Raw genomic sequence first — 26,886 nt, 5'->3', positions numbered from 1 at the left:
TGGAGTTTAATTTAGATAAATGTGAGGTGATGCATTTTGGGAGATCGAATCGGGCCAGGACCTACTCCGTTAATGGTAGGGCGTTGGGGAGAGTTATAGAACAAAGAGATCTAGGAGTACAGGTTCATAGCTCCTTGAAAGTGGAGTCACAGGTGGATAGGGTGGTGAAGAAGGCATTCAGCATGCTTGGTTTCATTGGTCAGAACATTGAATACAGGAGTTGGGATGTCTTGTTGAAGTTGTACAAGACATTAGTAAGGCCACACTTGGAATACTGTGTACAGTTCTGGTCACCCTATTATAGAAAGGATATTATTAAACTAGAAACAGTGCAGAAAAGATTTACTAGGATGCTACCGGGACTTGATGGTTCGACTTATAGGGAGAGGTTGGATAGACTGAGACTTTTTTCCCTGGAGAGTAGGAGGTTGAGGGGTGATCTTATAGAAGTCTATAAAATAATGAGGGGCATAGATAAGATAGATAGTCAAAATCTTTTCCCAAAGGTAGGGGAGTCTATAACGAGAGGGCATAGATTTAAGGTGAGAGGGGAGAGATACAAAAGGGTCCAGAGGGGCAATTTTTTCACTCAAAGGGTGGTGAGTGTCTGGAACGAGCTGCCAGAGGCAGTAGTAGAGGCGGGTACAATTTTGTCTTTTAGAAAGTATTTGGACAGTTACATGGGTAAGATGGGTATAGAGGGATATGGGCCAAGTGCAGGCAATTGGGACTAGCTTAGTGGTATAAACTGGGCGACATGGACATGTTGGGCCGAAGGGCCTGTTTCCATGTTGTAAACTTCTATGATTCTATGATTCTATGTGTCTGAATCATGGGAACAGTAACTAAGTTCTGGCAGAGACCCAGCGACAGGGTATAATATGTAACTGAATCCATGATTACAGATGAAGATCTGTGTGTTGGAATTGGCATTTGACCTCCATGAGATAAGGCCAAGACAGACAGATGCAGGGAGTGAAAGGGTCACTTTAAAAAACACTAACCAAAAGGTCTCAACTCTACGGCAGGAAAGCTGGTACACTAACCAGGGAATGGCAATCCAGTGCAGCCAATCCTGTCACCAGTCATCATGTACTTCATTATGGCAATGATAATAGATGAGTGAGTGCAAGGAAGTGATGTACAGCCAATACACTGTCTCCCCCACTTAAAGTAAATTCACACACAGTGGATCACAGAGTGGTATTTATTTTTAAGGTTTTGGATTGTCAGTTTGAGGATGGAGCTTAGAGTGTGAAGACTGAGTTTTCTGGGAAGATGCTGTACTGTGGATACTTCTGATGTTGTTCCTGAGAATTTGGACAGTAAAGTTATGATTTTAGAAGTGAATAGTTTAGATATCATAAAGACTGCTCAGACAAATACGCAGTGTGTTTAGCATCAATATGATTGATGCCTGTGACATTGCTTGAGAACTTGACAGCTGTGAAGGCAATGAAAAAAGGTTCCATCAGTAGCTCATTGGTACCATAAATCACTATATGCAAAATATATGGGGGTAGACTTTCTGCTAGATTGCTCTGGGTTTATGAAAGCAGTAAATGGTTCAGTATAATTTTTTAAGTCATTTTCAGTGATTTAAAACCAGGTAACTCACAGGTGGAGGACTGGACACTCATTAAAAATGCTTATTTTTTTTTGCGGCAAAATCCATTTTCAGCTGTATTAATAAAACTGCACCAGGACCACTCTTAAATACATCAATGAATATTTTTTATTGCAAAAAAAATTAAACCATTACACTTTGTTAAGCTGCCAGATTGCGCTGGTTCATGGAAGATTTTACGTTTGTGATTATGCTAATGCATTTTAGCGGAAACTCAAACTGTATCCCAGCTGGCGCAATTTTCGGGCTCAATTTGCGGCCAATTACCGAGTGCGCCCGAAGCGGAAACTCTACCCACCCCGGGATGAATTACCCAGTAAATGGAAACGATGTGGCAAAGCTATCATTTAATTTTTCTCTTCAATAAATCATCTCAATCCTGTGGTTAGAGGGTAGGGTTTCAATGTCACATGTGTATCAAGGTTCAGTAACACTAACTCCCTAAACAAAGTAAGCCAACATTATATCTGATATGTTTCAAGGACGAAGCTTTCCTTTTCACCATAGACGCCCAGTCCCTCTACACCTCCATCCCCCAACAGGACGGCCTGTGGGTCCTCCGCTTCTTCCTTGAACGGAGGCCCAGCCAGTCCCCATCCACCACCATCCTCCTCCGCCTGTCTGAACTTGTTCTTACCTTGAACGACTTGTCCTTTGACTCCACTCACTTCCTCCAAATAAAAGGTGTTGCTACGGGAACCCGTATGGGTCCTAGCTATGCTTGCCTTTTTGTGGGATACATAGAATATTCTCTGTTCCAGTCCTACTCAGGTCCCCTCCCTCACCTCTTTTTCCGGTACAATGACGACTGTATCGGTATCGTTTCCTGTTCTTGGCCCGAACTGGAAAATTTCATCAACTTTGCTTCCAATTTACACCTTTCCCTCGCCTTCACATGGTCCATCTCCGACTTCTCTATCTCCATTTCTGGGGACAGCCCACCAGTATCTACTATAAGCCCACCAACTCCCACAGCCCTGGACAATGTCCATCCGTTTCACGTACTTCTACCTTCACCCCTTCCCCACCCTCCCAGAACCACGATAGAGTACCCCTTGTCCTCACCTTCCACCCCACCAGCCTCCACATTCAACGGATCATCCTTTGCTATTTCCACCACCTCCAGCGTGAGCCCACCACCAAACGCATCTTCCCTTCCCCTCCCCACTCAACGTTCCGAAGGGACTGTTCCAGCCACGACATCCTGGTCCACTCTTCCATCACCCCTAACACCCACTCCCCAAGGCTCCTTCCCGTGCAAGCACAGGAGATGCTACACCTGCCCTTTCACCTCCTCCATTCCCACTATTCAGGGTTCCAAACACTCTTTCAAGGTGAAACAGCAATTTACTTGTATTTATTTCAATTTAATATACTGTATTCGCTGCTCACGATGCGGTCTCCTCTACATTGGGGATATGAAATGTAGGTTGGGTAATCGCTTTGCTGAACACCTCCATTTAGTCTGCAAGCGTGACCCTGAGCTTCCGGTCGCTTGCCATTTTAATTCTCCGTCTCACTCCCACTCTGTCTTCGGCTTCCTACACTGTTCCAATGAAGCTCAACGGAAGCTCGAGGCACAGCACCTCATCTTTCCACCTTCTGGACTCAACATTAATTTCAGATCATAACCACTGCTCCCATTTTTTTGGACAGCGGGTGCTGGTAATAGTTCTGATGTAATCATTTAGAGCTCCTCTAGACCTGTCTTTTGTTTCTTTACTTGTCCCATTACCACCCCCTTTTGCCTCGCACCATCATCCCTTTTATCATTTAATCACGCCTACCCTCCAACCTATCACAGACCTTCCCTTTTGTTTTTTCCACCCCGCCTTTGCCTGGCTCTGTACTTGCTTATAAACTATTAAATCTCTAACTTCTTCCAGTTCTGACGAAAGGTCATCGACCTGAAACGTTAACTCTGTTTCTCCCTCCACAGATGCTGCCCGTCCTGCTGAGTATTTTCTGCATTTTCTGTTTTTATTTCAGTTCCAAGTCTAGCATGATAGATGCATTTCTGAGCATGGCAGATTAAAAAGAAATTAAACTGATGGAAGTTAGCATTAAAAAAAAGACAAAAGATCACAGCTTCGTATCGTAAAGACTCCAAAACCTTATGTCACACGTAAGAAGGATCTGTCACCTCTCAAAATCATTATTTAAAACAAAATTACATTTTCAAAACATAACAGAAATAGACCAAGGAAATGTTAAAGTTCAACATTTTTTAGAGCCATTTAATTTTTAGAAATGGCAAAATGTCCCCCATGTTTTTCCCCGTTTCCAATTTCCTCTCCACCTCACCAACCTCTGCTGCCGTGGAAATTCTTCATGTTTACGCATGGACAGCAACCCTATTCGACCCTGCAGTGCATCACAGCTGAGCCAGATCTTGTTCTCACCCGACATCTGCACATGTGTACTTTATAACAACAACAACTTGCGTTTACATAGCGCCTTTAACGAAGTAAAATGTCCCAAGGCGCTTCACAGGAGCATTATCAAACAAAATTTGACACCGAACCATGTAAGGGGATATTAGGACATCATAGAAAGTTATGGCACGGAAGGAGGCCATTTGGCCCATCGTGTTCGTGCCGGCCGAAAAAGAGCCATCCAGTTTAATCCCACTTTTCAGCTCTTGGTCTGTAGCCCTGTAGGTCACGGCACTTCAAGTGCACATCCAAGTACTTTTTAAATGAGTTGAGTGTTTCTGCCTCTACCACCCTTTCAGGCAGTGAGTCCCAGACCCCCACCACCCTCTGGATGAAAAAATTTCTCCTCAGCTCCCCTCTAATCCTTCTACCAAATACTTTGAATTTGTGCCCTCTGGTCACTGACCCCTGTGCCAAAGGAAAGAGGTCCTTCTTATCCAATCTATCTAGTCCAGTCATAATTTTATATACCTCAATTAAATCTCCCCTCAGCCTCCTTTGTTCCAAAGAAAACAACCCCAGCCTATCCAATCTTTTCTCATATCTAAAATTGTCCAGCCCTGGCAGCATCCTCGTAAATCTCCTCTGTACCCTCTCTAGTGCAATCACATCTTTCCTGTAATGTGGTGACCAGAACTACGCAGTACTCAAGCTGTGACCTAACCAATGTTTTATACAGTTGTAGCATAACCTCCCTGCTCTTATATTCTATGCCTCGGCTAATAAAGGAAAGTATCCCGTATATCTACCTGTCCTGTTACCTTCAAGGATCTGCGGACATGCACTCCAGGGTCCCTTTGTTCCTCTATATCTCTCAGTATCCTCCCATTTATTATGTACTTCCTTGCCTTGTTTGCCCACCCCAAATACATTACCTCACACTTTTCTGAATTGAATTCCGTTTGCCACTTTTCTGCCCACCTGACCAGTCCATTGATATCTTTCTGCAGTCTGCAGCTTTCCTCCTCACTATCAACCACACGGCCAATTTTTGTATCATCTGCAAACTTCTTAATCAAGCTTGGTCAAAGAGGAAGGTTTTAAGGAGCGTCTTAAAGGAGGAGAGGGGGAATTCCAGAGCTTAGGGCCTAGGCAGCTAAAGGCATGGCCGTCAATGGTGGAGCGATTAAAATCAGGGAAGCGTAAGAGGCAAGAATTGGAGGAGCGCAGAGAGCTTGGTGAGTTGTGGGGCAGGAGGAGGTTACAGAGATAGGGAGGGGGGGAGGGTCACTCGGAGGCAATCACGAGCAGGAACCCTGGCTGCAGGCTCGCTGACGCCAATTCTGACAACCCAATGCTGACAAACTGAAATCAGCGACGTCAGAACAAAATGGAACGAAACGCAAGACTTTCTGGTCCTTTATAGTTTGGCAATACATCACTGGGCTATTGGGGGATGGTTGTACAATTTGACAAGAGAACATTCTGTCTGAGGGAAGATAAACCAGATCAGAACATCCTTCTTCTAGGACGGCCAACATTAATGAAGTTGAAACATACGAACATGCGAAATTGCCAGGCAGGAAAAGACCAGCTGGTCCATCAAGCCTGCTGTACACCATGGTAGCTGGAGCATCACGACTAGACACTTCCTCCCTCCCCCATTCCTACCCCCGCAGCCATGTAATCTCTGAGGAGAGGCGAAAAAAGTAGAGATAAAACCCAGGGCCAACAAGGGAAAAAAATACTCTGGAAAATACCTCTCTGACCCACTCAGGCAATCGAAACCAGTCCAAGAGATCACATGGACCAAGTGTTATCTATAAAGACATTGACCTTCTATACGATGCAATCTCTGCCCAAGTTGCTTATTCCCAAGGAATGTATTGATAGAACTAGAGTCAGAATTACCTTCTATATAGTCGCCAGCAATGTAGCAATGCTCGTGGAGAATTTCTTCCATTCTGCTGAGCGTTATAGCCGGTAAATGCCCAGGGTACTTGAGCTGCAGCAGACGCTGCATGTATGATGCTGCCTGGCTTCCACCCACATTAATCCTTTTACTGTTATGAGCATCCAGCCTATATTTCACAAAGGAAACGTCCATCAGTACAAGCACAGTAGGAAAATGTGGAGCTTCATGAAGATACACATTGAAAGGGAGCAATGGTAACATTACAGGATGTCCCCACACACACAATTGCTAGTAGGGCGTCACTGGGTAGCGAGCAGGAGCGAAGAAACCCTGTCTGATTTTGCCCTCTCTAGTCCAGTGACACTGAGGCCAATTGCAGCCATTACTCCTCTGGTGAACTGACTGGTCCGCAGGAGCAGGGGCCTGCTGGATTTCTTCTCTTCTAGTGTTCGCAGCCACCCTTCTGCTTTATCTGTTGCAGGGCTCACTGCAGCCCCAACACTACCAGCCCGTGACTCCAGGTGTCCCCTTCAGGGGTCTTGGTATCACTCTCACTGGCTTCCATACTCTATAGCCGTCCAGCACAAGCTACAAAAGGCCAGGATCTCAACCCTTTGCACTCCACTTTACTCCCAGATGCCCCTCTAGCCCACTCCCCAATCCATCCCTCCCCACAGCGATTTTAAATCCAGGTGTCGGCCTTGGCTCAGTGGTAGCATTCTCGCCTCAGGAATTGAGCACATAATCTCGGCTGACAGTCCAGTGCTGTGCTGAGGGAGTGCTGTGCAGTTGGAGGTGCCATCTTTTGGATGAGATATTAAACCGAGGCCCCGTCTGCCCTTTCGGGTGAATGTAAAAGATACCATGCCGCTATTCAAAGAGTAGAGGTGTTCTCCCAGAGTCCTGGCAAACATTTATCCCTCAACCAACATCACTAAAACAGATTATCTGTACATTGATTATCTGTTCGTGGGACCTTGCTGTGTTTCCCTACATTATAACAGTGACTACATTTTACAAATGCAAGTTCTTTCGTTCTTAGAATCATAGAAAGGTTACAGCACGGAAGGAGGCCATTCGGCCCATCGAGTCCATGCCAGCTCTATGCAAAAGCAATCCAGCTAGTCCCACTCCCCCGCCCTATCCCCGTGGCCCTGAAATTTTTTTTTCCTTTCAAGTATTTAAGCAGTTCCCTTTTGAAAGCCACGATTGAATCTGCCTCCACCAACCCCCCGGCAACATATTCCAGATCCTAACCACTCGCTGCGTAAAAAAGTTTTTCCTCATGTAACCTTTGGTTCTTTTGCCAATCACCTTAAATCTATGTCCTCTGGTTCTTGACCCTTCTGCCAATGGGAACAGTTTCACTCTATCTACTTTGTTTAGGATAAGCAGAGGATTACATTAAACTTCAGTAATTAAAAAAAAACTACTAATGCTGGAAATGTATAGCTGGTCAGTCAGCATGTGAAAGCGAACATTGAGATCATTTGAAATATTAACCTTTCACACTCTGATTGAGCTGCTATGCATTTCCCACATTTTTAGCTTTTATTTTAGATTTCCAAACTTCGCGACCTATTGCTTTGCCTAATCTGGAGCAATGCACCGCTCAAGTGGTTTTCGTGCAATGTCTTTTTAAAGTTTTCATGTACATGCTTAACAAACCTGCCGTGCAGCACTGGCAGAATGTGAGAGCAGTGATATCCGGAGGAAACGATCAATCCAGTGGAGGGAGATTTGTTGTTGCGCCAGAAACTGTAAACATTGTCAATTCCATACGACACCTTGGGAATATGGTAGCACTCGAACAGAAGCTCAGACATTAACTGCCTTGAATACAGTGGATTACATGGTGCTTCTGTTAAAACCACTGGATGCTCCACGCAAAACTGTAACAGATATAAACAATATCAATTAGTACAATTTTCAGAGCTTACAAGAGCAGCCTTCTGTCGCTGGAGTCAGGTTGATAGCTAGCCATTGGAACAATTAGAATTATTCACTGGTGGGTGGGGGGGAGAAAGAGAACAGCAGACAAAAAACGAGGGACAGGAAAAGACCTACTGGTCCATCCAGCCTATCCCATGCAGTTGTGATCCAGAGTACATCACAATACATACACTCCACACCCCAACCGGAGCCAGGTAATCTCCTGGGGGAGGTGAAAAACCAAATTAAAACCCAGGCCAATCAGCGGAAAAATCAGGAAAATTCCTCTCCTACCCATTAGACGATCGAAACCAGCCCAGGAAACCACCCTGGCCCTGATTAACGTTACAAGATACCCAAGTCTTGGGAGAGGTGATCTCTGCCCCACCCAGAAACAGGTCCAGCTCTCGCTTAAAGGAATTCAGCAAATTAGTGTTCACCGCTTGAGCCTGTAACCTCTTCCACAGGTCCAATATTCTCTGGGAAAAAACCTCCTAACATCTAGTCTAGTTCTGCCCTTACATAACTTGTAAGAGTGACACCTGGTCCTCCTTAACCTAGTCAGTTGAAACAATCGGTCTGCACAAACACAATCTAGTCCCTTAATCATCTTATAAATCTCAATCAAATTGAGGCAATGTACTGATGCTCCACTTTGGTAACTGTACCTGATCTTAGCCATGTTGCCAGGAGAGGGACTGATTGGAGGCTCAGAACTTCCCCAAAGGCAGGGCAAAATGGAGGGCTAGCAACTTTTATTCAATAGCTGTCAGACACCTACTGGCAATGAGCTCAAGACTATACAGCAACATATGAAAATCGAAAGCAAGAAAAATCCATTCAGCCCATCTGCAGGTATGATTATCCTATAATGGACTTCTCTCCCACACCGCTTGTTGATCCCCTACTTTAGGGAGCCTGAATTTAATTCCCCAACTGCCCTGAAGAATAAAGAAGCACATTGTTAAATATCTATATAACCCTGATTCCTGCTTTTCAATAGATTCCGATCTAGCTCCTTTTTAAAGGTGACAATTGTTCCTGAATTCACTAGCTTCCTGAATCAGTCGCCACCCACAAGGGACACTGTATCTGCTACAGCTACAAGTATTTGAAGTGTGGTTTTGTTTCTAAATAAAGAGAAAAACAGCAGACACACTGTGATGCTATGACATGACAGATCACGTAATTTCCCATGCCTGCATTCAAAAATATGATCCAACAACTTACAATGCACTCTATAATGGAAGAAAGCTTCTTCAAAGGAGCAGTAAAGGGATAATAAGAGTTAACAATACCAAAATGGTAACAGATCTTTCTTTCAGTTGGAAAGTGACCTGTTACACAATTCCAGCACTTTCCATTAACAAATGGATTCACAACTTTCTTCAATTAAACAGCAGGGAGAATGAAGCTATTGCTCTTAGGCCCCGCCATAAACTCCACTCCCTTGCTACGTACTCCATTCACCTCTCCAGCTGCACGCTCAGACGAAACCAAGTTATGCAAAAACCTTACTGTTGTTTGACCCAGAGCTGAGCTTCAAACCCCACATCTCACCCATTACCAACACTACTTTCTTCCTCTTATGCAGCATTGCCTGTCTCTTCCTGTCCGTGCTGGCCTTCCATGTTCCACTCACCATAAACTTCAATTTGTCCATAACTCAGTTGCCTGTCTTTTGTCCCGCACTGAGTCTCACTCACCCATCATACTCGTCCTCGTTAACCTACGTTGGCTCACTCCCCCCCACCCCTCCCCAACCCATACACTAAATATAAGATCCTCATCCCTAAATCCCTCCATGGCCTCATACCCTATCTTTGCATCCTTCACCAGCCTTACACTCCTTCCCACACCCTTCAGTCCACTGACTGGTCTTATGTGGCTCTTACCCTCTTCATGAGTGGTAGTACCTTCAGTTGCCTTGCACCTATTATCTGGAACTCCCTCCACCTTTAAAAACATTCCCTATCTATTTTCATTGTGAAGTGCCTTGGACTGTTTTTACATTAAAGGCAATATGGAAATGAAAGCTGTTGTTATTAATACTTAGTATACACCTAGTCCACATAAGTCTAGAGTTTCTGGATTGCTTGAAGATACAAGAGTGAGATTATAATGCCGGTCACTCTGCCACATAGTGTGGGCTGAGAAGGTACTGCCACAATTCCTGAGACCACAGTGCAGTAGCAGGAATATGCTGATGCTTGCTTTTAATTTAGTAAATTTTCAGGATCACAATATTGGCGATTCTACTACTAAGCAATGCCAAGCAAAGGCGTAACTACCCTCTAAATTGAGCTGCAGCATGTAATTGTGTTGTGACATGTTGTATTGTGCCGTAGTTTGCCATTTCAGGTCACAGTTTGTCATATTAATGTGCCATGTTTCGTCATATTATGTCATGGTTTATCATGTTATTGTGTCATGGTTCACCATATCAGGTCACAGTTTGTCATGTTAATGTGCCATGGTTCGTCATATTATGTCGTGGTTTATCATGTTATTGAGTCATGGTTCACCATATCAGGTCACAGTTTGAAATATTAATGTGCCATGGTTCATCATATTATGTCATGGTTTATCATGTTATTGTGTCATGGTTCACCACATCAGGGCACAGTTTGTCATGTTAATGTGCCATGGTTCATCATATTATGTCGTGGTTTATCATGTTATTGTGTCATGGTTCACCATATCAGGGCACAGTTTGAAATGTTAACATGCCATGGTTTGTCATATTATGTCGTGGTTTATCATGTTATTGTGTCATGGTTCACCATATCAGGTCACGGTTTGTCATATTGTGCCATGGTTCATCATATTATATCACAGTTTGTCATGTTATTGTGTCATGGTTCACCATATCAGGTCACAGTTTGAAATGTTAACGTGCCATGGTTTGTCATATTATATCACAGTTTGTCATGTTATTGTGTCATGGTTCACCATATCAGGTCAGTTTGTCATGTTAATGTGCCATGGTTCATCATATTATGTCGTGGTTTATCATGTTATTGTGTCATGGTTCACCATATCAGATCACGGTTTGTCATGTTAATGTGCCATGGTTCATCATATTATATCGTGGTTTATCATGTTATTGTGCCATGGTTCACCATATCAGGTCACAGTTTGTCATGTTAATGTGCCATGGTTCATCATATTATGTCGTGGTTTATCATGTTATTGTGCCATGGTTCACCATATCAGGTCACAGTTTGTCATGTTAATGTGCCATGGTTCATCATATTATGTCGTGGTTTATCATGCTATTGTGCCATGGTTCACCATATCAGGTCACAGTTTGAAATGTTAATGTGCCATGGTTCATCATATTATATCGTGGTTTATCATGTTATTGTGCCATGGTTCACCATATCAGGGCACAGTTTATCATGTTATTGAGTCATGGTTCACCATATCAGGTCACAGTTTGAAATATTAATGTGTCATGGTTCGTCATATTATATCGTGGTTTATCATGTTATTGAGTCATGGTTCACCATATCAGGTCACAGTTTGAAATATTAATGTGTCATGGTTCATCATATTATATCGTGGTTTATCATGTTATTGAGTCATGGTTCACCATATCAGGTCACAGTTTGAAATATTAATGTGTCATGGTTCGTCATATTATATCGTGGTTTATCATGTTATTGAGTCATGGTTCACCATATCAGGTCACAGTTTGAAATATTAATGTGTCATGGTTCATCATATTATATCGTGGTTTATCATGTTATTGAGTCATGGTTCACCATATCAGGTCACAGTTTGAAATATTAATGTGTCATGGTTCGTCATATTATATCGTGGTTTATCATGTTATTGAGTCATGGTTCACCATATCAGGTCACAGTTTGAAATATTAATGTGTCATGGTTCGTCATATTATATCGTGGTTTCTCATGTTATTGTGCCATGGTTCACCATATCAGGTCACAGTTTGAAATATTAATGTGTCATGGTTCATCATATTATATCGTGGTTTATCATGTTATTGTGCCATGGTTCACCATATCAGGTCACAGTTTGAAATATTAATGTGTCATGGTTCGTCATATTATATCGTGGTTTATCATGTTATTGAGTCATGGTTCACCATATCAGGTCACAGTTTGAAATATTAATGTGTCATGGTTCGTCATATTATATCGTGGTTTATCATGTTATTGTGCCATGGTTCACCATATCAGGTCACAGTTTGTCATGTTAATGTGTCATGGTTCATCATATTATATTGTGGTTTATCATGTTATTGAGTCATGGTTCACCATATCAGGTCACAGTTTGAAATATTAATGTGTCATGGTTCGTCATATTATATCGTGGTTTATCATGTTATTGTGCCATGGTTCACCATATCAGGTCACAGTTTGTCATGTTAATGTGTCATGGTTCATCATATTATATTGTGGTTTATCATGTTATTGAGTCATGGTTCACCATATCAGGTCACAGTTTGAAATATTAATGTGTCATGGTTCATCATATTATATTGTGGTTTATCATGTTATTGAGCCATGGTTCACCATATCAGGGCACAGTTTGAAATATTATTGTGCCATGTCGTATCACAGCTCCTTCCCCGCCCCCAAAGTGCTGACTTTCACCTCAGAGGCGATGCCCAGGTGCTGGAAGATGTGGTCAAAGACCTGCTCCTGAATATCGAAGTTCACCACCACATTCTTGTCGAACTGGGTCTTGAGCAGCCAGCGAACCACCTCCAAGTTTCGGATATCGTTGCCGACCTGGGTGTCACTGCGGGAAGCGCCGCGGCTCCGGGCCGTAACGTTCTTAAACTGAAGCCGCGGCTTATCGTCCAGGGCCCAACCCACCCGGCACTGGAAAGATCCGTTATCCACCACCAGAGGCACCTGGCCCGGACTGGCTCCATGGGCCTCCCTGAACTCGAATATCGGGTCGGCCACCGGCTTCGGGTCCCGAAAATGGAAAACATCGGTGCTCATGGCCGCCGCCATCTTAGTCCACCCACAAAAACAACCCGTCTACAACGCGAGGACTGACCATAAGGACCGGAAACTTCAGTTCCTACCTAAAAATATACAATGTGATGGATCATTAATACTTGTAAAAACAAAACAATTTCAAATATAGTGTGAAACACAATTCATTATACACATAAACTTTTATACTGTATACACAACACAGTCTATACATGCAGCACAATTTCATAGGAACAGGAGTAGGCCATCCAGCCATTCTATTAGATCATGACTAATCTGCACTTCAACTCCATTTACTCGTTTCCTTTGATACCCTTACCTAACGAAAATCTATTTCTATGTACAATTTATCATGTACAATGCTATTTCATATATCCAACACACTATATATTCAACACCATAAACAACACAATTTATACACACAACATAATTTCTACATACATCAGAGTTCCATACTTATAACACAATTTATGCATACAACACACCAGCATTTCTGCTCGGAAATTAAACCATAGGATTAATTCAAAGATACTATTGTTAATGAATAACTTAAAAAAATAAATGTCTTCATTTAAAAGTAAAAGCCCATGGGATCCAAGGGAAAGTGGCAAGTTGGATCCAAAATTGGCTCAGTGGCAGGAAGCAAAGGGTAATAGTCGACAGGTGTTTTTGTGACTGGAAGGCTGTTTCCAGTAGGGTTCTGTAGGGCTCATTACTAGGTCCCTTGCTTTTTGTGGTATATATCAATAATTTAGACTTAAATGATTAAGAAGTTTGCAGATGATACAAAAATTGGCCATGTGGTTGATTAGTGAGGAAGAAAGCTGTAGATTGCAGGAAGATACCAATGGACTAGTCAGGTGGGCAGAAAAGTGGCAAATGGAATTCAATCCAGAGAAGTGTGAGTTAATGCATTTGGGGAGGGCAAACAAGGCAAGGGAACACACAATAGATGGTAGGATACTAAGAAGTGTAGAGGAACAGAGGGACCCTGGAGTGCATGTCCACAGATCCCTGAAGGTAGCAGGACAAGTAGATAAGGTGGTTAAGAAGGCATATGGAATACTTTCCTTTGTTAGCCGAGGCATAGAATATAAGAGCAGGGGGGTAATGCTAGAACTGTATAAAACACTAGTTAGGCCACAGCTAGAGTACTGCATACAGTTCTGGTCACCACATTACAGGAAAGATGTGATTGCACTGGAGAGGGTACAGAGGAGATTTACGGGGGTGTTGCCAGGACTGGAGAATTTTAGCTATGAGGAAAGATTGGATAGGCTGGAGTTGTTTTGTTTGGAACAGAGGAGTTTGAGGGGAGATTTAATTGAGGTGTATAAAATTATGAGGGGCCTAGATAGAGTGGATAGGAAGGGCCTATTTCCCTTAGCAGAGAGGTCAATAATCAGGGGCATAGATTAAAATGATTGGTAGAAAGATTAGAGGGGAGTTGAGAAATTTTTTCACCCAGATGGTGGTGGGGATCTGGAACTCACTGCCTGAAAGGGTGGTAGAGGCAGAAACCCTCATCGCATTTAAAAAGTACTTTGATATACACTTGAAGTGCTGTAACCTACAGGGCTACGGGCCAAGAGCTGGAAAGTGGGATTAGGCTGGATAGCTCTTTTTCGGCCGGCATGGACACGATGGGCCGAATGGCTTCCTTCTGTGCTGTTAATTTCTACGAGTCTATGATTCTATGATTCAATTGTATTCCTTTTCACAAGAAAGTTATGAATGCAGATGGCTCTTCTGCCCATTTAATCCCATCCTACCTGCAAAAGAAGAGTACTACACTTAAAATGATTCATTGTTTGTGAAGCACTTTGGGATATACTGAGGACATGAAATGTGCGATACAAGTGTTAGTTCTTTCCTGAATAACAACTCCACTGTCTTCCCATTTAAGCATCTAGCTGCTTCTTGAATATGTGAGTTCTGACGAAGGGTCATCGACCTGAAACTCTGTTTCTTTCTCCACAGATGCTGCCTGACTTGCTGAGTATTTCCAGCATCTTCTGTTTTTATTTCATAAATATGTGCCTCAGCTAATCTTCCCAGCAATGCACTTCAATGTAAAGAAATATTTCCTGGTATATGTCTTAAACTTGTCCATAACAATTCTAAACCTAAACCCTCCTGTCCTACTGCCCTGGCATACTTTAAAATACTGTTTCTGTTTACTTTCTATGTTCCATGAGTGCCTTATACCTATTGCCCCTCTCTATCTCTGAAACCTCCTCGAGCCCAACAACCCTCCAAGAACTCGGTGCTCCTTCAATTCTGGCTTCTTGTGCAACCCTGACTTCCTTTTGCGATGGCGCTGGCTGCCTCAGGGCAAGCCATTCTTGCAGCGGGCACGTCACGCAGATGTTAGGCCCCTTGTTTGCCCAGGGGATACATAAGGGGATATCAGGACAGGTGACCAAAAGCTTGGTCAAAGAAGTAGGATTTAAAGAGCGTCTTAAAGGAAGAGAAAGAGGTGGAGAGGCGAAGAGGGAATTCCAGTGCTTCAGGCATGGGTAAAGGACTTGTTCGTCCTTACCCAATATGCTGGCGGCGCACTTCTGGTCGGAAATGCACTTGTGCCTTCCAGCCCACCATTTTGGGAACTCGAAAAACAGGCTCTATGCAGCCCAATTTAAGAACATAAGAACATAAGAAATAGGAGCAGTAGGCCAATCGGCCCCTCGAGCCTGCTCCGCCATTCAATAAGATCATGGCTGATCTGATCCTAACCTCAAATCTAAATTCATGTCCAATTTCCTGCCCGGTCCCCGTAACCCCTAATTCCCTTTACTTCTAGGAAACTGTCTATTTCTGTTTTAAATTTATTTAATGATGTAGCTGCCACAGCTTCCTGGGGCAGCAAATTCCACAGACCTACCACCCTCTGAGTGAAGAAGTTTCTCCTCATCTCAGTTTTGAAAGAGCAGCCCCTTATTCTAAGATTATGCCCCCTTGTTCTAGTTTTACCCATCTTTGGGAACATCCTTACCGCATCCACCCGATCAAGTCCCTTCACAATCTTATATGTTTCAATAAGATCGCCTCTCATTCTTCTGAACTCCAATGAGTAGAGTCCCAATCTACTCAACCTCTCCTCATATGTCCACCCCCTCATCCCCGGGACTAACCGAGTGAACCTTCTTTGTACTGCCTCGAGAGCAAGTATATCTTTTCTTAAGTATGGACACCAAAACTGTATGCAGTATTCCAGGTGCGGTCTCACCAATACCTTATATAACTGCAGCAATACCTCCCTGTTTTTATATTCTATCCCCCTAGCAATAAAAGCCAACATTCCGTTGGCCTTCTTGATCACCTGCTGCACCTGCATACTAACTTTTTGATTTTCTTGCACTAGGACCCCCAGATCCCTTTGTACTGCAGTACTTTCCAGTTTCTCGCCATTTCTAGGCCGTTGACTGCTGCCGTTTTTCCAGCTTTTTCTGTTTTTTATTTCCATTAATAAGTAGACTGGCTGGTCAGTCATCAACAGCAATCTGGAGTACTGCGGACACGACTGGCTCAGGTATCCATTTACCAAAGTCTGCCTTAGTGGATGAACTTGGCTCCAATCACCAGGTATTTCAGCGTGCAGCCACTCACACCCTCAAAGAAGCTCCACGTACCTCCGTCATAAGAAGTAATGTCACTGGTTGATTATTAATCTGAGATGAATGACCATGAAATAAATTATTATGTTCTTCTGGGAGCGAGAGGAGGCTCATATATCAGAGGATGGTATTGGTGCCAAGTGCCAGACATGAAATAAACTGTAATTGCTGGATAAAGTTGGTAACTTTCCAATAACCGCATCTAAAAAATAATCTGGAAACCATTGCAAGTCTATCTGAAAAAAATCAGTAAAATCTCAGATATTTGGCGGTGAGAGATATTATGAAATTAAAAGATCATTTTTTTAAAATTGACGTTCTGGGATTAGTACAGATGCTAACTTGCAGACTGAGTAAGTTACAAATAGAAGGGAATTGCGACCGCCTGAGATTAGACGCTACTGGATTCATGCAGAGGAGGGTCTTTGCTTAAGGCAGCCGATGGAGTAGTGGTTAGCGCTTCAGATTAATAGTTTCTCAACTCCACAGGTTCGAGCCTTGCCTTAGGATTAGAATTAAACAAAATAGGAGCAGGTATGTGTCCAAACACTCCAGCAATTATTGTGCTTATAAGTGTATGAACAGGCTTGCTAGAGTAGAGAGGAGTGTATTGAGTACCTGGCTTTCTGCGCAGTGAAAGCGAAGGTTCCACCGGTTCACTAACAGTGTCATTTTAAAAAAAATATTTGGAGCTGCAGCGACTCCTTCTGGAGACACAGCCTTGAACGCAAAAGAACGCCAAAAAAAATGACTTTATCTTTGAAGATGCGAGGATTGACAATAAGGAATCGGAAACTTCAGTTCCTACCTAAAAATACATGATGATCATTAACACTTGTAAAAACAATCTCAAATATAGTGAGAAGCACAATTCATATATACAATAAACTTCTATACTGTATACACAACACAGTTTATATATTCAACGCAAGTTATATATAAATAAACACTGTCCATACATGCAACACAATTTCAGAGGAACATAGGACTTTTCAGGCTCACTCTCCTAAATTAGTTTAATGGTATATTTTTTCTATTTGACAGAATCAATGAAGGGTTTTGTGACAATTCAAAATTTCACGGATCTAAATCCCCCAGCCTGCCCACTTGATTAAGTCTTTAATCTGAAAAAAATCCTTCGGTCGGAAAGATTGTATTGAAAAACAATATATTCAAGGTAATGTAATGAAATACCAGCATCGCAGGAAATGTTAGCCCCTTTCCAAAAAGGAAATTAAAGAACTTTCCTCACATAATAGTGAAATAAGGTAGGTTGGTGAGCTTTTTCTGCAAATGATAATATACCACAGGAATAAAAGGCAACACGTGGACAGAGAGAAAAAAATATTTTGACAGTTTTTCAAAAAAATCTAACCAGCACAAAATAGAATAACTTGGACTAATATTATGCCTCACATAGAAGAACATCTCAGAGCATTTTAACTGGGTGAGAGAGAGAAAAGCAGCGAGTAGGAGACAAGAAGGGATCACGGGAAGGAGGATGGACACATTGAAGAGTTTTTAAGGCGGCCTGTGAGGTAATCAAATGTTTAAAAAGCTTTTGTCTATACAGCACCTTTCACATCCACAAGACAACCCAAAGCACCTCACAGCCAATTAAGCACTTCTGGAGTGTAGCCACTGTTGTTATATAGGCAAATGTATAAGTACATTTGCACTAGCAAGGACCCACAAGCAACAAATGACAAGGATAAGCAGTTAAACTGCTTTAGGTGGTGCAGGCTGAGGTTAGCAAGGACACCAGGAGAACTCCCTGCTCTTCTTCAAATAGTGCCATAGGATGGTTTACATCCACCCCAGCAAGAAGTTAAACATCTGATCAGAAAGATTGCAAACAATTTTACAACACCAAGTTATAGTCCAGCAATTTTATTTTAAATTCACAAGCTTTCGGAGGCTTCCTCCTTCGTCAGGTGAACGATGTGAAAATCAGATCAGAAAGATGGCATCCTTGACAATGCAGCACTCCCTCATTACCGGACTGGTGTATCAGATAAGATCAAATGTTGGAATAGGACTTGAACCTACAACCTTCTAACTCAAGGGGTAAGAATATATTCTTTTTGCTATCAACTGAATCAAAGTGACAGAAGGCAGTAAGGCAATGTAGTTTTGGGAGAGAGGTCATATCTTTTCTTCATTTTTATTAGGAGGCTGTCACAAATCAATTTATGGATTTAAATAGCGAAATAGTTTTCTTAAAAAGTTGGAGGAGTGCAGAGATCTCGGAGGGTTGTAGGGCTGGAGGAGGTTACAGAGATAAGAAGTGGTGAGGCCATAGAAGGATTTGAAAACAAGGATGAGAATTTTAAAATCGAGGCATTGAACTGAACCGGGAGCCAATGTAGGTCAGCGAGCACAGGGGTGATGGGTAAACGGGACTTGGTGCAAGTTAGGATACGGGCAGCAGAGTTTTGGATGACCTCAAGTTTACGGAGGGTGCAAGGTGGGAGGCCGGGCAGGAGAGCATTAAAATAGTCGAGTCTAGAGGTAACAAAGGCCTGAATGAGAGTTTCAGCAGCAGATCAGCTGAGGCAGCGGCAGAGACGGGCAATGTTACAAAGGTGGAAGTAGGCGGTCTTGGTGATGGAGAGGATTATGGGGTCGGAAGCTTAACACAGGGTCAAATAGGACGCCAATATATAAATTGTGTATGTGGCTATATATATATATCTAGGTGTTTGTGTATACAGGAATGCTGTTGTTAGTAATTTCAATTTATTTTATTCTCCCTTTAAGGCGTGGACTTCTTGGTGTGTAGCAATTCCATAGGCACTGGCTGTGAGCCACAATAGTGAGTATTAAGCTATTCATCAGTGGGGTTATCACAGCTAAGCCTAATCCTATCCTCACCAAAAGTCTAAACATGAGCACATCCAGCAAGGCTGACCTCTAGATAATTTTCCCTTCTCTAACCCAAGGGATCTGATGTCAACTGTAGCACCCTCATCACTGCCTGAGTTGATTCCAGCTAAGTGAGGATAGAGTAGGGAGTGAACCAAGGATTTTGCTGGTCTATATTGTTTGCTATTTATTGGGAGCTTTTTTTTTTCTTTTTTGACTGCAACATATGAACAAGCAACAAAATAGAATACTCCTAGCTGTTAGAAAAAATGCAGAATCATGTCACCACACCAGACCTAAGGAGTCTCAGACTGCCCTCGTATGAACTGCTGACTACAGAGTACCATTAGCAAATACTTGGGAGACAGGTCCACTGCCCACCCTCTCAACATCAGATCAGTGTGTGTGGCATGGAATCTAAAGGATGAAAGAAGTAGATATAACACAGAACAACATGCTTTGGATGTGGTTAGATCACAATAGATAGACTGGAATACAGATAACAGTGCAGATTCAGATAGATAAATGGAGTTTATGCGCTGGGAATTTCCTCAAAGATTCTCCTGGTCGGCCGCCGTAACTGGCGCAAAATTGGTGGAAGCCCCGTTTATACATCGATCCAGAGTTTCTGCCGATTTTCCACCGACTGATCAAGAGAACGACTAAGGAAATTCCCTACGATGATATATAAATAGGGACAGTTATAGCCAAATAGAAAAGAAGAAATACAGATAGTCAGACAAATAGCTAGAGATAACTACAGTGAAAATACAAATATAAAGCAAGAAAAATTCAGTAGCAAAATTGTGCTATATAGACAGATATAAATACAGATAGATATAATAAAGATAGAGAGAGATGCATAAATATATTAGATAGATTGATGGATAGATTGATTATAGGCAGCTTCAGATGGAGTTATAAATCTCGATATAGGATATCACATTACAAGCGTTCTTTTTACAAATATGTCACTAGCTGCTAGGGTATAAGTGACTCATGACAGCCTTTCACATTAGACACTGCCCTTTTAATGAATTATTAATTATAGCCCAAGTTGCCTTTACACTTTCGTCCATACCACCATTTCAAGAAGGTTCTGACTGTTAATTTTCACATTGTGTAGTATTAGCTGAATCAGTAATGCATAGTATCAGCTGAATCTTGACTTTCAAGGTCAGGAGGAGAATAACAACTGGCTCCTCTCTAATCGTACAATCATTACCAGCTCTGCTGGTAGTGATAAGAAATGATAATGATTAGTAACGGGAACCTATGCAGTACAAAGTTTAAGCCATCCTGCTTGTCTGCTGTGCGCAAATTGGCTGCTGCGTTTCCCACCTTACAACAGTGACTACACTTCAAAAGTACTTCATTGGCTGTAAAGCGCTTTGGGATGTCCTGAGGCTGTGAAAGGTGCTATATAAATGCAAGTTCCTTCTTTTCTTTTCCCCCATGGCAGTGTTTATAGTAAGTTGAACGATACACTGTTTTATAAATGACAGGAGCACCATACGCACAATGTATTATGTAACAACGAGGGATGTGTTTATGTCTTGATAGTCTTTTCCTAATAACGGACTGACTGGGGGAAGCTGTCTGCTGCCAAGATGGAACTGTGTTTAATGTGACTGTCTCTTTAAGGCCGCAATTCTTCTACTTGTTCAGTTACTCCCTGTGGGAGAGTGCTCTAAATAGACACATCCTGAGGCCAATTAGAGACTAAATATTTGTTGCTTACAGAAATGTGTCCCTAGTTTGACAGATGCTTGTAAATCCTTAGTTCCTCAGAAAATAACATTTTGGGATACAGTATATGAGTAATTTGAGACATGACATGTGGTGAGTGTAACATGCTTGGGAGGAAAAAGGTGATTTTGGACCTATGTTTCCCAAAGCTCTCCACCACTAGGATTTTCTTTGCCTCATGTCTGGGTCTGTTGTAGACTAATTGATAGAGATTGATTGCTATGATTAGTCTAAAACTCCATTATCATTGTATCATGCGACTACCAGGATGACAGAAGGCGAACGAGATGGACCTTTGTCTTTTTCAGTCTAGCAATTCCTATATTCCTCTCCTTGGGGAGGGGTAAGGTTATTGGAGTCAGAAGAAACTCGCAGGAAATTATTTATTGTCTTTTTTATACTTTTTGGTCAGATTGTTCATTTACGATTTGTCACTGTTTTATAATGATATTTGATCCAATCAGATCAAGTATGTTTTACACTTTGATGTTGACATTTTTAAGTGCGACACCTTTCAGTGTGACACTTTGAGGTATGACGGACACACTAAGTACAAGACTTTTAATATACTAGTTGATGTCCTGTGACATGGTTCACGGTAATTCAGAGGATACGCTGTTTGTAAGGATTATGTAATTTTATTCTGCAGTTAAAGTGAAGCTTTGTCCATTTCAGGTTCCAAATATAACAGTCACCCAAACCCATCCACCTCTCCACTTCCCATTCCATTAAGACCCTCTTTAAACCCACCTTTTTGACCAATATCTCCTTCTTTGGCTCAGCATCCATTTTATGATTACACCTCTATGAAGTGCTTGGGGTTGTTTTTCTACATTAAAGACACTATATAAATGCAAGTAGTTGTTATTTCTGTTAAGTAAACATTGGGTGAGATCAGAGTTTAATTTATTTTCAGGCTGCAGGCTAAAATCTATAATTAAGACCTTTCTTTGCCCCGAATAGTTTTCTGTGTGCAAAGTAAATACATGAATTAATGGAAGTGAAATTGGTCTTCAGCAGTAGCGCAAAACAGGTGACAAGGAATCGGCAGCCCATTTTACACCCTGCCAGGTTTTCATGACTTCATACACAATCCAAAAGTAAAAATATTCTTTCACATTTCCACAATAAAACTTCTACATCCATACTGGAGTCACTGAATGGCCTCGTCTTCACTCAGCACAGGAGAGTGAAGATGAAAAAAACAAGGATTAATCAATTGACATGAGGAGCAAGCCACAGCTGTCCACTGTACTGTCAAGCCAAGGGAGAACCTCACACCTGTGGCCAGGAGTCAATGCAAGGTTGTGTCATAAAAGATGGCATGTAAGAATACATCAGTTACAATGGACTAGGTGCTGAGGTTTCAGCTCTCCAAACATACACCCAGAGCATGTAATATGAAGGCATTGACCACAACCTAAGGCCATTCAAAACATCTGTGACATGTCTGGATTCACCCAGTTTTTTCTCTAAAGTGTTATTAAAAATAATTTTACAGACAGAGGCAGAAGGTTCTGTAGCTATTTATGTCACAAGGTATATATGTAGAAATACACACAATGCAAATGCTAGAAATCTAAAATATGAAGAACTCCCAGGGATGAACATATGGATTGATTACGAGTTACATCTGGCCTGATTTTATTTTCCATTGAAGTAAAACAATGGAACAAGGGAACTGGATAAGTACATGAAAGGAAAAAAATTGAAGGGCGACAGGGATAGGGCATGGGAGTGGGACTAGCTGGATTGCTCTTGCATAGAGACGGCATGGGCTCGATGGGCCGAATGGCCTCCTTCCATGTTGTAACCTTTCTATAATTCTATATTGTTCCCTGTGTTTGAAAACAGTACATTATTTTACAAGGCACTACACACGTTAGTGACAACATTCCTTTTAAAGTAGTTTGATTATAAGTTTTCCTGCAATGCTTTCTAACAAATTTATTTCCTGCAAAATAATTTTATGAGACACACAAAGCCATTAAAAAATGTGGATTAAACCTTTAGCATTTCACAGTCATGGATTATTATTTATTCCGTGCAGTTTCTCTGGAAGTTGAAGCTCCTGGCTATTCATTTCTTTTCTCCCAACTTTCCCCTACCCTAAGGCATTGACATATGCTGGAGTACAATCCACAAGTGCCAGCAAACCTCTGGTAGCTCATCCAGGTGTCCATTCTTCATGTATGAGGCCTGACGGTAAACATTGGGAGGCTATTTTACCATAGAGGGTGTCACAGCCAACCCCAATCCTAATCTACACAGAAACACACTCACACAGACACATGTGCTTTCTCACATGACTTCCTATATAGTGAAAAGAAGTTGGAATCTCTCTAACAGACCCCACAGCTCCTTTACCATGTGGTGGATCTTCCATTACTACTTTAGAGCAACGCTATCAAGCAGACTCTATAACTTTGACCACTAATTTTGTACACAGGCTCAACTTTGCTGTGAACCTTTGAACTCCAGCAACATCCGAGTACAGTACTTTGCACCAAGTAAATACTTTTACACTGGGAAATAAGAATAGTAGGCCTGAAAGTAACTTGGGTTTCTTGTTTTTTGGTTTATTTTTGCTATATGTGATGATTCTGCCTTGCATATTCTCTCAGAATTTTGCAGGCTAGTTATACGATGAAGTTCAGTGTAAACTTCAGGAACAGTATTTTGTCTTTTTCCTTGGCACTCTTTAGCTCACTGGTCTGAACACAGACTTTAGTAACTTAGCTGTCTCCCCAGTTTTCCTGCCTGCTTCTTCCATTCACCTTCCGCTTTGTACTGTTCAATTTCAGATCTGTTTTTTTTCCCCCTAATACATTTCACTGCCCAATTGAGACAAATGTTATATATCAGCCAATTCTTTATCATCACTTTTTGACTTTTCAGCTTTTAAAAATGTCTGCTCACAAGCTATTAAAAACATGAACTCATTCTTTGTGATCATAGCTATTAGAACTCTTACACTTACTTGTCGTTCCCTCTTCAGTCCTGTAAAGAATCACATCCAATGCATTAACCTATCTTTTCTTTTTTTAAATGCTTACAGACCTGATGTGCACTTCCAGCATTTTCTGTTTTTACTTTATTTGTCCTATTGCTTTTGTGTCATTACACAACAAAGCTCAAACAAGAGTTTGCTCGCTGCTGAGGCCACAGATAGGGTGTAGTAGAACCATAGTAGACAAGTTTCACATTTTCGCAGGTCGGCCAGCGAACTTTTTGAATTTAATGTTAATTTTTTAATGGTACCAGTTCCATTTGCTCTTTCCTAACAATAAAATTAAAGCCACAGTTGAATGGCAGCAAAGTCCATTCTCCTTGGGGAAAAGAGCTATGTGGGAACCAGCAGTGTAACTCGGGTATCCTGGCCTGTATCTTCTGAGACAACTACCTGAGTATAAATATGTCCTTACTGTTGATGGGGGTATCCAGTTTTATGTTTTTTTTAAGTTTGCCTTTTTTTTGAAATTTGATTCAAGAGTGACTGCAGTGTGAGGTAATCAAGCTGGTGATAGATCACAAGATAGATTAGGGTGACCTATCTTAACCCATTAATCCAGAAAGGCATTACAGTCCCCAGCACAACCTTCAATTACTTTTCATAAATGATTCCAAGGTTTTTGCCTTCACTACCATTCCTGGATTTCCCATCCACAAGTTGATCATTGGTCTAATTATCTTCTGTCCTCTATCCCCGCTTCACCAGAAGACTACACTTTTTTCTTGATTCCATGTGCAACACTATGGGAGATTGACTAGTGTCTTATTAAAATTATAGGTCAGGGTGAACTTTCTGTCTACAAAACATTGTTTCCTATTGTCACCTTTTCCATCACACTTTTGTCTCAACTTTGTCCTGTTATAAATTCCTATGTCCAAATATATAATGGAAATCGCCTACGTATACTCATTGTCCTGTAATTGCACGACCTGGCCGCTGGGTGTCTGTTCCCCACAATATGCTCAAAGTGCTTTCTGAAAAATTTTGAGCTGCCATTTTTTTTCCTAAATTAACTAAATTTTCAAATGTCCAAAATAAAGATTTAAACAAAATTTTAAAAATCAAAAAATATATATTTCAAATAACCTGATTAAATTTATCCACTGAATTTATTGTGCCTTTTTTTCATGAAGGCCTGAGCTTCTTCCAGAAACTTGGGCTTGGATTTGACATTTTTGCCCAGAGTTCTTCTGCTGCAAACTGAAATTGGATTGTTCAACATAACTAATTTCCCAGGATGCATCAGTGCCATTCAGTAAGCTGTACTGATGGAGTATTTTCTGTTACAACAGAGTCTGTTGTAAAAAAAAAGAGGAAGCGTGAGAGATGGAAGCCCATGGAATTGAGGGAAAAGTACGGACTTGGTTAGGAAGTTGGCTGAGTGAAAGGCGACAGAGAGTATGGATAATGGGAAGGTACTCACATTGGCAGGATGTGACTAGTGGAGTCCCGCAGGGATCTGTCTTGGGGCCTCAATTATTCACAATATTTATTAACGACTTAGATGAAGGCATAGAAAGTCTCATATCTAAGTTTGCCGATGACACAAAGATTGGTGGCATTGTAAGCAGTGTAGATGGAAACATTAAATTACAAAGCGATATTGATAGATTAGGTGAATGGGCAAAACTGTGGCAAATGGAATTCAATGTAGACAAATGTGAGGTCATCCACTTTGGATCAAAAAAGAATAGAACAGGGTACTTTCGAAATGGTAAAAAGTTAAAAACAGTGGATGTCCAAAGGGACTTAGGGGTTCAGGTACATGATCATTGAAGTGTCATGAACAGGTGCAGAAAATAATCAAGAAGGCTAATGGAATGCTGGCCTTTATATCTAGAGGACTGGAGTACAAGGGGGCAGAAGTTATGCTGCAGCTATACAAAACCCTGGTTAGACCGCACCTGGAGAACTGTGAGCAGTTCTGGGCACTGCACCTTCGGAAGGACATAATGGCCTTGGAGGGAGTGCAGCTTAGGTTTACTAGAATGATACCCGGACTTCAAGGGTTAAGTTACGAGGAGAGATTACACAAATTGGGGTTGTATTCTCTGGAGTTTCGAAGGTTAAGGGGTGATCTGATCGAAGTTTATAACATATTAAGGGGAACGGATAGGGTGGATAGAGAGAACCTATTTCTGCTGGTTTGGGATTTTAGGAGTAGGGGGCACAGTCTAAAAATTAGAGCCAGACCTTTCAGGAGCGAGATTAGAAAACATTTCTACACACAAAGGGTTGTAGAAGTTTGGAACTCTCTTCCGCAAATGGCAATTGATACTAGCTCAATTGCTAAATTTAAATGTGAGATAGATAGCTTTTTGGCAACCAAAGGTATTAAGGGATGTGGGCCAAAGGCAGGTATATGGAGTTAGATCACAAATCAGCCATGATCTTATCAAATGGCGGAGCAGGCACGAGGGGCTGAATGGCCTACTCCTGTTCCTATGTTCCTAGATGCGTAGAGGGAGCGTGTGTCTTTTTCTTGCTAATGTTAGTTGAATTTTGTTGACAGTTAGAAAAGTTAATTGCTAATAACTGTGCGAGACAATGAGAGAAGCAGCCTGTGTCTTTTATCATTCTAATTTGATTTCTTTAAAAAAACAAGTTGAATTGTGAAAGCAAACAAAACCTTTATGAGGGAAATGGATAAATGGGAGGATAGGAGGGAAACAAATTGAGGATGAGGGTGAGGGGTCATGTGGCCTCTCACTATCTGCCCTTGGGAGCAGCAAGTGGGACTAGGGGGAAATGGATGGTAGGTTATGAGTGGGGTGGGGAGGGACAATACAAAGGTTCAGCAGATAGTTCAATGGGGAA

The 26,886-nt window shown here is 41.7% G+C and overlaps 1 protein-coding gene across 1 annotated transcript in view; it reads right to left on the bottom strand.

The window, feature by feature from the left end:
• The window catches only part of actr5 (actin related protein 5), a 37,500-nt gene extending 24,592 nt beyond the window's left edge, over nucleotides 1-12,908 (bottom strand). The window contains exons 1-3 of the mRNA XM_068000306.1: nucleotides 12,472-12,908; nucleotides 7,586-7,809; nucleotides 5,914-6,083 (exon numbers count right to left, since the gene is read on the bottom strand). Coding sequence (XP_067856407.1) covers nucleotides 5,914-6,083; nucleotides 7,586-7,809; nucleotides 12,472-12,840 — 763 coding nt within the window. The 5' untranslated portion in view covers nucleotides 12,841-12,908. The remainder of the gene's footprint in view (nucleotides 1-5,913; nucleotides 6,084-7,585; nucleotides 7,810-12,471) is intronic.
• Nucleotides 12,909-26,886: the final 13,978 nt, after the last annotated feature.

The sequence above is a fragment of the Heptranchias perlo genome, chromosome 19 (genome assembly GCF_035084215.1).
Source record: "Heptranchias perlo isolate sHepPer1 chromosome 19, sHepPer1.hap1, whole genome shotgun sequence".
NCBI classification, from domain to species: domain Eukaryota; kingdom Metazoa; phylum Chordata; class Chondrichthyes; order Hexanchiformes; family Hexanchidae; genus Heptranchias; species Heptranchias perlo.
Note: the sequence above shows the minus strand (reverse complement) of the source record. Positions and strands in the feature narration are given on the sequence as shown.